Source organism: Manduca sexta, chromosome 12 (genome assembly GCF_014839805.1).
Source record: "Manduca sexta isolate Smith_Timp_Sample1 chromosome 12, JHU_Msex_v1.0, whole genome shotgun sequence".
Lineage (NCBI taxonomy): Eukaryota > Metazoa > Arthropoda > Insecta > Lepidoptera > Sphingidae > Manduca > Manduca sexta.
This window is the reverse complement of record NC_051126.1, coordinates 1478458-1491578: the sequence shown is the minus strand read 5'-3', so window position 1 is coordinate 1491578 and position 13121 is coordinate 1478458. Positions and strand designations below refer to the sequence as shown.

The window sequence follows — 13121 nt, the reverse complement described above, 5'->3', positions numbered from 1 at the left end:
AATTATTTAAATGTTTTGGCGGATATGTTCTCGCGTTGAAATCTTATCAACATTGTTTAGATAACTTAAAATCAAAAATGTTATGATAATGCGTAATTATATTGAACAGTCCGATTTATGATTGATCAAGATATGTATATTTTTATCCGGATATTTATTTGGGTACGGAAAAGTAACCAAACTGCATCTGATGGTAGTAAATGGCAGTGGAGTAGGCTCCAGATAGAATATCAACTAACAAAACATGATTAACACTTGCCAGTCGACATAATTATGCCGGCCTCAACTATTCATACAACTCAATGAAGCGTGGGATTTTGTAAGTCTCTTGCCTGGTGATAAGCGTAACGACTCCACAAACAGTAACAATACTCGAAATATTGACAAAGCTCTACATGACAACTGGAGTCGTCATTCTGAGACATTAGAAGTTAAGTCTCAATGTCTAGTGAAATACCACTAGCTATGACGTTCCTCAAACTGAAACTCATGCGCAATGCCTGGTGGTAGAAATAGACAGTACGGTGGTAACTATATGGACTCCTTCATACGAAATATATAGTAAAACTTTTGTGGTATAATCTGCCGCTAAAGGTAATTTACTATATTCTGCTTAAAACCAATGTATGTAAGTGCTTTTATATTTGCAGGCAACGCCAAAAACCTTTACATCATAAAAAAACAATTATTGTAGGATATACGTTCTTTTTTCATTCTGGAACAACAAAGTGACTGCACTGCACCTGATGGTATGTGCAATGCTGTCTAGATAAAGTATCGAATAGCAACAGATGGCTATCTTACCATTCAACACAATCATGCTGGCCTACTTATATACTTCTTCACACTACGGCAGAATCCGGATAATAGAAAGGAGGAAACAAGCACCTAGGTAATTTCAAAGCTTGATGGTGCTGCAAAGAAAAGAGTTGGGTTCAGGTCGTGATGGTCTAGAAATGTATTTAGTTTTAATCGTGTTAAGTAAAATATCAAAATATTAGCCCTGTATTATATACTGTCCTACTGTTGGGCACGGGCCTCCTCTACTACTGAGAGGGAAGTGTTAAGTAGTGTTTGTTAAATTTAATTTATTTTGTTTTCATGATGCGCTATGTATGTGATACATCGTAATAGCTTTTAGAGAGTAAGTATAGCATGTTCTAAACCTGTATTATGGATACATATCTCTAATGACACTACTCATATTATCCACAGTCTGCGCTGAGCCCTTTGATTATATTTATATCCTACAAATTTATATTTTCTTATGGTAATGAGATTATATAAGTTTTTATTTACACTTAGAACAATTTGGTTTTTTAATTTATTTTTCCTTTCCTTTAAGCTATATTACTTTGTTTTTTTTTTTAATTATTTTTCTTATGAAATTCTATATTTTTTATTTTTTTTTTATTTTCGATTATATGGTAATTACTTATAGCTCAATTTGTAAAATTTATATTATTTACACTAATGATAATTTAACTAAATTTCCTTTTTTTTTGGTTTTCGATATTTACACCATATTTTTTTTTCTTATATCCAATTTTTTTTTCTATTGACCAAGTAAATATATTTACATTGTACCTTAGAACAATATTTACACTTACTTACCTGCTTCTTACTTAAATTCTGCCTAAACATTGCAGATCATTATTACATTTAATACTTCCCTACCAGTGTAGCTCTGGATGCTATACAACAGCTAATTTAATTGACTTGGCGTGTTTATGTCAGTATGTATAAACTTTAATATCTATGTGAATATTTAGGTATGCTCGTCGCAATAGACCTGAAGTTGCAGTGAAAGGTAGGAAGATCATAAAGTAGATTGGTATGATGTCGGTATGGTTGAAAAATATATTATAAAAAATCCATTCACAATTTATTGTGCCTATTAATTACCAAACGTGTTTTTGTATTTTACTAAATTATTTAATGATTTAGAAGATTTTATTGTTGAATTTCGTCACGAATAAATAAAAAAAGTTATTTTTTTGTTATCTATTGTGCATTTTAGTTACGAAGCAATTTCGACTTTTTTATTGCTTTGAATAACGAGATAAGTTTGCCGTTCGTCTGATGGTAATCGATACGACCGCCTGTAAACAGTAGAAACACCATCCAACACTTTGATTAACAGAATATTGTTTGGTATTCCACTGCGCTCGCCATCCTTAGACGTGAGATGTTAAGTCTTATTATGTCGAATAGTTACACTGGCTACATTGTCCTTCAAATTGGAACACAACAGTGACTACACACTGCTGCTTGACGGCAGAAATAAACATTGCGGTGATACCTACCCAGGCGGACTCTCACATTTGAGAGACCTACAACTTAACACGTTGATATTAAAATTCATATTTCTGGAAAGAGTTATAACTAATTCTCGGCATAATTTGGATAGGATATATTATTGTGAGCATACCTAAACATTCAAATAGCTGTACTTACAAAATATGAAAGGGAATATAGCCTAAGGATACAGTTTAGCCTTATATGATATTTTCTTACTTCTTTCAACCCACGTTCGAAGGTAACTAATGCAGCGATCATTTCTACATATCTTAATATATACTACATTATTTAGATCATAATAAAATTATTACTAACTTTATACAACTTATATATATACTAAATACTTACCTCTTCCATTTGCATTTTATTGTTCTTCTTCAGTTAATAGTGGCTCAAATAATAGCAATAAATACTTTTAAGTAGTACTTAAGACGTTACTGTACAAAATAAATGTGATAGGTGTTAGGTAAACTGCACTTTATCTGCGTTAAAATGGGGTACAAAATCATAAATCACACGGAATATTGTTCGCATTCACGTGTCCTCGCGCTGTTCTTCCTATAAAATGTCTTCGTTCCACGTGGTTCGTTTCTCATGATTGTAACTTTGACCTAAAAATCTTAACAAATACGATGTGTCGTCGTCTTTGGCATATCTTTGGCGTCAAATATCAATAAAAAATAATTGTATAAAAAACGTAGTCTTAGAAGAATTCCTTTCAAAAAGTCTTATAACCTAAAGCTTATTATCAAAACATTTATTAGTAACTACAAATAAAACCAGAGCAATATAGCTCATAGTTAAGATATATTCACACTAACGACACAAGAAATAAAAATATATTACAACACTGCGCAACTGCAATCGACCTTGCACAAAATGCTTTAGGTCTATTTTTGAATGAAATGTTTTAAAAGTATTAAAAATATCATAAAACGGAAATATATCAATTGTCAAAGAATCACCTGTGAAATTTTATAATAGCAAAGGGCATGGCCAGTTTCTGCCTTATTGCTTCGTAACAACCTTGAATTAATAATTAAATAAAAATATAATTATTAATTCCAGATCACTTGATATTTCTGTAGAACTGCAGACAGATAAAATAAAGTTTAATGAGATTTTGCATTAATACCCGTTTCTGGCATATTCGGCTCCACATAAACGTTTCGTTTCTATTTGAAATCATGGACGTAGTTTTAACTGTCAGTTGAACCATCCTAGCACTTACAGTATTTTAAAAAAATAATAATAAGTATAATAATGGGCTACGCAGTGTTGTTTCAGGAGGCGCCTAAGATTTAAAAGAAATGAGCTGAGGAATAGGCGGAGTCAATTTTGGAGAATTACAAGGCGGAAGTACTGAGGTCGGACCTTACTTATTAATTAATAATATCCCTAAGTTTAAGTTAAATAATACATATTTAAAATATTCAACATATCTCTTCTTAATCCGCATAAATTAAGAAATCTAATTGAGCAGGGTGAAGTAGGTGTTATGTTTCAATCATAGGGTTTGAAATCAATGAATACCTTATGGAATTCTTAGACGCCGCCTAAATGTAAAAGAAAAGCTTTATTGTCATGTTTACATACTTTTGGGGAATGCCACGTACATTTTGAGGTCGCAGCAATGTTTTTTTACTACCTCACAGACGATGCACTCCTCGAAGATCACGTGGCGATGGCAGGGCAGACGGACCAGGTTCAAATCTGAAATAGACATCACAGTATTATGGTACGTGAAAAGTAAATGCATATATTGTTCACCATAAATCAGTATTTAAATCTTAAATTCAGAATATCTATAGTATTCTCATCTTTAAATTAATCTCTTGTGGGGTGTAATGGCGAATTTTGATGTTCTCGTATACAAAGTTAAGCATAAAAGAAAATAACTAAACATAACATATGCATTGTATTAGAAAAACTCTTTTCTTTTTGAGTATAAGTAAAATATGTGCTTTCATTGAAACTGAAGGTTACTTCGCGATTAAAATCTATTAAATAAAAAGTTAATTTTGCCTTATGTCTTGGTATAAAAAGGTTATAGTACAAAGAATACAAAGCAGATAAAACAATGTGTAAGGAGGGACTTAATGAATAAAAGAAAAGTTCAATTACGTTCGTTGTGTTCTTTTAATCCCCAGTCACTGCACAACTGCGCAGCCTGTTGCTTCCTGAAAGTAAAAAAAAAACTATTAATCATCTAATTTTTTTACCTATACCATAAGGATAAATTAAGCATATTTGAACTATAGGAGTTTTCACCAGAGTTACCTAAATTAATACCAATATAATATTTAATTCTTTAATCATCAATTTAATTACACTAGGCAATATAAAACTGACATTAAAAATTACCTTTTCTCAACCTCCTTCGCTTTCTTTCCGGCCTTAGCCCAAATATCATTCTTCACGTAAGTATTCAACTTTGTCTCCTCCGCGCTTTTGTTGTAGAACTCCTTAGAGTACTCCGATGGTGGGTACAGATTCACACTGTTATTATTTGGCTCCTCAGCTGGATCCAGAATTGTTATCTTTGGAACTGTACTTTCCTTTTTGAACATATCGGCTGGTGGCGTGGACACGAGATGGTAATAGGGGGACCGCTGGCGTTCAAATACCACATTATTATGAATGATATCATCAGGTTTGATGAGTGTGATGTTTTGCATCTTGTACTTCTGAGAGTCGGCTTCGAGTAGCGATCGGAGGGCGACATTTCTGTCTTTCCTGTCGTTGAAGTATTTTTCGGGGTTAAAGCTCGGCTTGGCACCGTACTTTGGCACGAATTCGGGGCAGTTTGGGTTTAGCACCGACCCGTTTATGTTGGCCACATCAGGTCGCGGCTGCGGCTTCTCAATGTGAACCTGAAGTGATAAGATTCTTGTTAATCAATAACTTGATATAATACAAGAAATATTTTTAACATTTGATTAGTAAGAGTTGTTTCGATTCTAATTAGGTACCCAATTTAGTCAAAAACAGGGCGTGCAGATCTTAAATACAAGGCCAAATTTCAAGTAGACACCACAAGATTATGGTTATAAAATGTTTATTACCAGCAGCAGCTGTGTTTGGGTAATTTTGTGTTGGTATTTGACGGGTATAAACTTTACTGTGAGTTGCTATTTTGAGACTTAGTACCGTATGTATAGATGCCAATGAGACGCTGTCAAATTAAGCACTATCTTAAAATAGTCCCTATTTAATAAACCATGTTAGCATCAACTAAAAGGACATTTAAACCAATGTATCAGATTTTGACAGCTGAGTTTTGTTTATATAACAACGTCGATTCAGTTAAAAACACGCTCTTAAATTACAGCTTAAGCTTGGTTTATTAGATAATAATAATAATATCAGCTCTGTATTATATACTGCCCCACTGCTAGGCACGTGCTTCCTCCACTACTGATAGGGATTAGGTTTATTAAATAGTTAATAAAAAAAATAGTTTCGGAATATAGGTTTTATATTTTACAAATTAATTACTGGCTGTCAACTATAATTAATTATATGGCAGTTCCCTTTAAAATCTTAACTGTTATTTGTGAACAAGAGAACGCCTAGATATCGATTTTGAAGCCACTTGGCCTAACACATAGAAATTTAGAATGGCGGTAACATTTTTAATTTTACGTTTGGATCTGTCTTTTGTGTCGAAAAGTATGTTCAGATATCGGTTATGAAGCCACCTGAACTATAAACTAAAAAAGTGGCCACTTTTTGAATTTGATATCGATTTTAAATACAAGACTTTGCCTTAAAATAATTTTATAAAAAATGGCAGCTACATTATCTATTCTAATCATACATCTATCTTAGGACTAAAAGTGTGCCCAGATATTGACTTCGGGGTAAATTTGCCTAAAAACAAATGTATTCAATATGGCATGGCGGCCAGATTTTTTTCTTATTATGACATCAGATCTTTCTTCTGAGACTAAATGTATGCCTAGCTTATTGATTGAGCTACATTAATAAATATTCTGGTAAGTAAATTTTTAAGTCCTCCCTTCAGAAGGAAATACGGAACAAAAAAGTCATGTAGGATATGGGCAGTGGTAACTAGCCGTCAATTTTTATTTACTGTTAATAACTGATAATTCAATTGCTGGTGCCATTAGTGCCGGTTATAGGAATGGCCATATTTGAACAAAACATGAATAACGATATTATAAGAAAGAGGCATTATCTGTTAGTTAGTACAAATAAAAAAAAACAAATACGAAGTCGTTATGATGAAAAATATAATTTTGTGTAAAAAATATGTTAATATAGATTTAATTTTAAATAAATTCTCCATAAAAATAAAAACTTTAAATTGAATCAAACTTTGTAACAGCTTGAAGCGACATTTACTTTCAAGTTACATAATTATTGTATTCTCTATAAAATTTCAATGAAAGTATCATTCAATTGAAGGTTTATTATTTTCTTTTCAACCATTTAAATAACATCTTTTTTTTAAATCTGCTTTGTTACTATTAATTTATTTTACATTTTTAGTCATTTAAATTCTGTTCCAAGATTTGCACCAAATAATTCGACCGCAAAATCATAAACTCTATCTCTAAAAAACCCGGGATACCAAATTTCAGAGCGAATACGCCAATTTAGTTTTTGGGCACCATTTTGCATCTGCCATCTTGAATTTGTTTTACCGCTTATATTTGACCCTCATGGATCCTTAAAACAATTGTCTGAGCACCACGAAATTATTCCTAACGTTCGCCACATTATGACTTTAAAATTGGTATGGCGGCCAGCTTGATTTCCACTATTTAGATTTTTTTACCACCGCTAGAATTTGCTTAGGTTATAGGTTGATATTAGTTGAGACACAACCCTGCTAAGTCTTACCGTTTAGCTGGGCAGTAGTACACCATCTCCTCGAACGGTTGAACACAGATGTTAGTTTAGTGTCCATACTATATTCAGGAGATCCTTTAATTTGATACCCATAGTATAAATGAGCATAAAATATAACTAGTCCGCCATCTTAGGTCGACCGCCATATTGGATTTAGAACGACGTTACTTAGCCAACCATAGATTTTCATCGAAATCAACGTGTATACAAAATTTCATCTTAATCGGTGGAGGATAATTGCATTAAAATTTAGTTGAAATATTTGTACGCAAAGAAAGGATAAAAACTGGTAATAAAAATGTCAAAACATTAGAATCCGTAAACCTGTGGCAATAATATGTAGGGTTTCTATTATGTAATAGGTAATAACCAACACTATCACTGACTTTCCTTGGACTATTACTTACGGGACATCCTGTATAATTCAAAGATCTAAAATCTATGTGCTTTTGCTACTGTATGTAGAGGTAAGATACGCTATTACGTGAACAGTAGGCCTGTTCTCTTTAATCACTCATTGCAGTAGTACTAAAGACATTAATATTACTAAAACTACGTCTTAAATTGAACACTATGTCCGCACTGCAGACATAAAAAAAAAGCAATAATATTTTCTATTCGCTTATTTAACTGTAACACACTCAAACCTTTGGTCTAAAAATATAATTATACCACTTTTATGTTTCTTAAATTTCGTATAATCTTAACTATATTTCAATGTCATATATTTTTATAGATTCATTTATCATGCTAAGTAGTTTTAACATGTGGGTAAAATTTTATTAAAACCATTCAATTTTTAACTATTACTAACAAAAATCTGTCTGTTAGTTTTAACCTAACACTCAAGTTGATTTAGATACAGGCTACAATACGCGAAGAGCTCCATTGCGTCGAGTCGCCCCTCATGCGTGTGCGCATTGCAAATCGATTCTAAAAAACGGCCTAGTTTCTTAATTATTACTAACTTTTAGCAATACCAGCTTTGCAGAATGCGAGGCTCTGAATGGTAGATCTTTGCGAAGCCTATTTAACCAATTGCCGAAAAAAGTTAATGTTTTTAAGTGCCCCTTGCTAGTGCTAGGCCCTGGCTAGTTGCGCTTTCCTATCACCGCCATTGCCTTTTACCTTCCAAGAATCAATACCTATTTTATTCCCTTGAGAATCGCTTAAGAGCAGTATATGTTTAACCATTCTAGTAACTAATAGCTTTGCATTTACTTGAATGATGAATCTAATGTCCAACATGAGTTTTGCTTAATCGCAATCGCATTATTCGCAGTCGCACATTTTTCGCAATAGGAATAGATTTGCACTATTTAAAATTCTAGAAATAAATGTGATGATGTAAACGTGATAAAGGCTTGAGAGTTTCTAAAATCTAAACTTCTTTAGGCAGGGGTTTCATAAATAATTTTCACCATAACATATTTTCCATTCTCGTTGCATATCGTTATTATATTTTTATATTTCGTTTATTTAAGTTTTTTCATGATATGTTAGAGTCATTTACGTTTGTTTTTTTATATCAATTCCACATTTATTCTACACTCAGTAAATGCCTTTAGGAAGCTGTTTTAATTAACTGTCATCGTACATTTAATGTAATTTGTCTTTTTATTTTTATTCAATTTTGTGCAGTTTCAAAATAAATCAACTATCATTTTAGATACCAATGTTTATTAACATATTTTTAATTTGATGTTTAAATATTCAAATCCACTTTTATATCATTATTACTGTTGTAAAAGAATGTATCTACTTTTTTCTAAATGCACAAGAGGTTGTTATCAAATCATAAAACTCATTTTATAACAAAAATACCTTTTCCTTACCATTTCTAACATGTGCTGAATGACGCCTACGTCTGGTTTAGCTGGCTTGTCCCCACCGCCCACGTAATTCCTGAAGACTGGCTCTTCAGCGCCTGAAAATTTCAATTAATTAACAAAAAACTCACATATGTATTTATATTAAAATTATAGATATGGGAAAATGAAACAACCTTTTATTATTATATTTTATTATGTTACAATATGATAAGAGTTGACCCAAATTATGTTGCAATTGATGCGCCACGCCCTACTCGGTGGTAGGTACTTTGTCTCGTTAAGTCAACTTTACATAAAATGCACTTAATTTTAACCAAACTACGCATTTACACAGATACAACCAATTTATTTTCTCCCTTCCTAATATCAGGGCTAAGATAATCTTCCAGTACTGTTCGTTGTGTAAGTACTTGCATCGTCGTACCTGAGTGGGATGAGGGAACGCTCAGTACCCCACTTCCGGATCTTGTAAGTCTGCGTACTGTCCAATTTATTGATGTTGGTAATTTCAAGTATCCTTACCTTTAATATATTATTGATTTGGCACCCACTTCCACCTCCCGTCCCCCTCCGGATCAAAAGCTGTGTACGCATACGCCCTCGAATACCGACGTTTTACAGGTTTTACAAATTAATGGAATACGTATCAAATAGTGGAAGCTAGCAAACAACAAACAAACCCCCATACGTTGTCACAGAATGCGCAAATACATTATTGTGACGCCATGATAAAAAAATCAATGAAATAAGAACAAAGCGTTGATTTACAAAAACTAAAAAACGACGATTCTTATAATTTATATTTAGTCTAGTAATATATTTGCATACATAGTAGATACACAAACATCACTTGATCAAAATAGGATATTTAATTCATTTCGTAAAGTTATGTGCGAAATTTTATGATTTTATGTATAATTAAAAAACTATTATGCTGTGAATATTTGTCTTTGAAAATAATACAACTCTAAAATATTTTTTAAACTAAAATGACTGACCTTCATTAATGTGAAGTGCAGGAGGCCGCTCGTCGCCGACCATGACGCCGTACACTCTGACTGGGGCGCCACGCCCTTGAGGCACCGGAAGGTCTTCCCAAATTGCGTAGTTATTAACCCACTGAGACATTTTTATTCCGCCCTTTTCAATTTAAAACGAAAATATTATTAACAGACTACCTCTATGCATTAATGAAGTCAGATAGCACAGAAAAATATGAATTATTATCAGTTTTAAGATAAAATGCGCTACAATATGGAGAGATGGACCTGACGCGGAAAATATTAAGGGCGGAATGCCGAGCACTAGGATGTTCTAGGCGCAACCCGGCCGGCTGGGCTGATGGGCGGGAAGCATAGGGATGGGGTGAAGGCAACTGCATAAATCAATACGTATGCTTTATGGTGGCCAATCATTCTATTGGCTGCGGAATGACGCAGTACGACCTGGATAAAACGCAATAACCTAAATAAATTGCGTAATAAAAACAAATACATGTTTAATCGGAGTTACAGTGTCACACCTAGACTTTTTAGCTAAACAAAATTCTATACGACATAAAAAAATCATTTAAATATTGCATAATATTGATTTTAGCTGTAAATGTAAGAGCGGTGATGGCGGGGGTAGGGCGGGATGCAACGCGAGGTACCGGGAGGAGGCTCGAGCCGTGGGCGCTGCACTGGGATGAGAAGGGTGGCACCTGAGAGTGACTGGATCAATAAATAAATTTTCTGGACGCTAAATTAAGTGACCAATGAAGTTTGATGTACAGCCTGCATTATTTAAATTGAGTTATTAAGTTAATACATTTTCATATCTTAACAGCTTTTTCTGTTCACGTCGTTTGTGTTTTTAGATTGGTCAAACGATTATGTAGCCAAACTAGATAAATATACCTAGGTATTTTTTTTTAATTACCAATCCAAAATATATTTTTATTAAATATTCTATTACTTAAGTACCATCATTGTTATCATAATCTAAGCCAATGAGGTATTTTGCAAAAAACAAAGAAAACCATAGCTATCCAACCTTAAATTGCTAAATGATTATCTGACATGAGCCTTATTTAGACAAAGCAATTTTCTCGTCGCGCAAGAGATTATTGAAAGAATATAAAGAAGTTATCCCGTCGTAACATGTCCAATCTTGGCGCAATTTTCGTTATCGATGACAAGCGATTTTTGCCTCTAGTCAACAAGTTCAAATAGGTATTCATCTTACTCGGCTTATTTCTTACTATCATACTAATAAATACGAAATATTTGAAAATGTTTGTTTGTTTTTATGTTTGGATGTTTGTTCGAAGTAAACACAGAAGCAGCTGAACGGATTTGGATAAAACTTAGTACACGGGTGGATGAAGTAAGCAAAATATTTTTTTATTAACTTTTATATCGATATTTGTAAATAGAATTGACACAAACTTGTTAATTTGTAATTGTTTATTTTTTTTAAAAATCATAAAAAATCCTACGAGGCTTTATTCTTTAACGTTTTTGGGTCACACGTAATTTTTTTTCAATTGGGATTTATTACTTAAATAATTTATTTTCCGTCTTCAGCGGCTCTATATTAATCCTACTCTATGGGAGAGACTGTGCTGTAACGGCCAGGCAGAACCCTATATTCGGCGTTAACTAAAAACCATAAAACATGGAGATAGAGCTCCCGAAATTAAGATGTTTTTATTGGAATTTCGTCTTCTTTAAGAATAATTTTATGAAATTTCTGAAATAGTACCTAATAGTTTTTGAGTTACTAACTAAAAACAAATCAAAACTAGTCTTTATCTTAATTTTTAAATACATTTAGAAAAAAAAATGTGCAAATTCATTATCCATTTCTATGGATGTTATTCCGAATCGAATGAGCCAACGCGCCATCGCTCATATTTTTCGGAGGTTGAAGAATTGACAGCTTTTGGTACATGTTGTGGGCTAAACAACAAATAGTTTACCATAGACGTTTTAAAGGAAATCGTTTTGGATTTTTTGACGAATATTCAAAACAGTTTGTACGACATTTGCACGTTCAAGAAAAAATGTTGTCCTAATAGCCGCAATGGACGAAAAAGTTGCTCGGATACTACGGGATATAATCTTATGCGAGTTTTTAACTCGCCTTTCAACATATTATGATGCAATAATTTATAGCGATTATTGTTAGCAATCATTTACAATTCTTGCCGCCAAACGGACGAGAAAATTTCTCCGTTTAAATGAGGCTTAACAAAAGCTCGTAAAAACATTTGTGAATCCAGTCATCAGTCTATTAAGCAAGAAATTGAAAATACTACCTGCCTAATTAAAATATTCCAATTAAAACGATAAACATAGGTACCTAATTATAAAATATATTTTTTTATTTCATCAGAGATATAAAGGCTATACTTCCAAACACGTTCGACATTTTTTTTGACATAATACGTACCTAAACCCATTTTAAAATTTTTAAAGATGTGGAAACGGAATTGGGTTGCTACTCACTACTAGCTTTGAAGAATAAATCATGCAACAGGCCGGCCATCACATGTATCGATCTTATGCCAGTATTTGTGACGCCGGTTTGTTATAGGATAATTTAGATTTCAGGCAAGGCAAAGGAAGACTAAGGGTCATTTTAATAAATCAATTACTCCTTTAAGGATCTTGAGTAGACATTTAATGTATTGAACTATTTAATGAACAAAGGGTAAGTTATCATTAGTGATTATTCTCAGTCGAGTGGATGTTGTTTAATAAACAAAGGAAAATTTTGTGAAAATCATGGGTTCTTTCGAAGATACATGTAGTTAAGATTGCTATATCGATGCGCTAATTGCCTAGAACTCCAAACAACCTATAAACTGATATTAAGATTTATATGTAGTCTGTAGGTATAAATGTTTCTGGTGCGGTTGCAAATATATTTTCAATTACCATTTTAATTGGGTATGACATACTCTCTATCTGTACCTACCTGTGAATTCGTGTGTCGCGTCGGCCACTTCTCTGCAATATGGTTGAGGAGGCCGATGGCTGGCACATGCGTCGCACTCGCGAACGAGTGCTGCTTGTGAGGACTGTTTTGCCCATTTCGCTTACTACTTTTAAGTAGTAGGTGTAT

General features: G+C 33.1%; 1 protein-coding gene across 1 annotated transcript; it reads right to left on the bottom strand.

The window, feature by feature from the left end:
- Positions 1 to 2295: 2295 nt before the first annotated feature.
- Positions 2296 to 10301, bottom strand: LOC115449464. Its single transcript, XM_030177297.2, has 5 exons — positions 10010 to 10301; positions 9015 to 9106; positions 4666 to 5174; positions 4426 to 4481; positions 2296 to 4014 (listed from the first exon to the last, which is right to left on the bottom strand). The coding sequence occupies exons 1-5, from the start codon at positions 10137 to 10139 to the stop codon at positions 3890 to 3892; spliced, it is 912 nt and encodes a 303-aa protein (XP_030033157.1). The 5' UTR covers positions 10140 to 10301; the 3' UTR covers positions 2296 to 3889.
- Between the last annotated feature and the right edge of the window lie 2820 nt (positions 10302 to 13121).

Excerpts from the sequence above, each read along its gene's own strand:
- LOC115449464 (XM_030177297.2), bottom strand. The coding sequence starts at position 10,139 with ATGTCTCAGTGGGTTAATAACTACGCAATTTGGGAAGACCTTCCGGTG. Across the intron at positions 4,482-4,665 it reads GCGAAGGAGGTTGAGAAAAG|GAAGCAACAGGCTGCGCAGT; the intron begins GTAATTTTTAAT and ends TTTTACTTTCAG. Across the intron at positions 4,015-4,425 it reads ATTAAAAGAACACAACGAAC|ATTTGAACCTGGTCCGTCTG; the intron begins GTAATTGAACTT and ends TGTCTATTTCAG.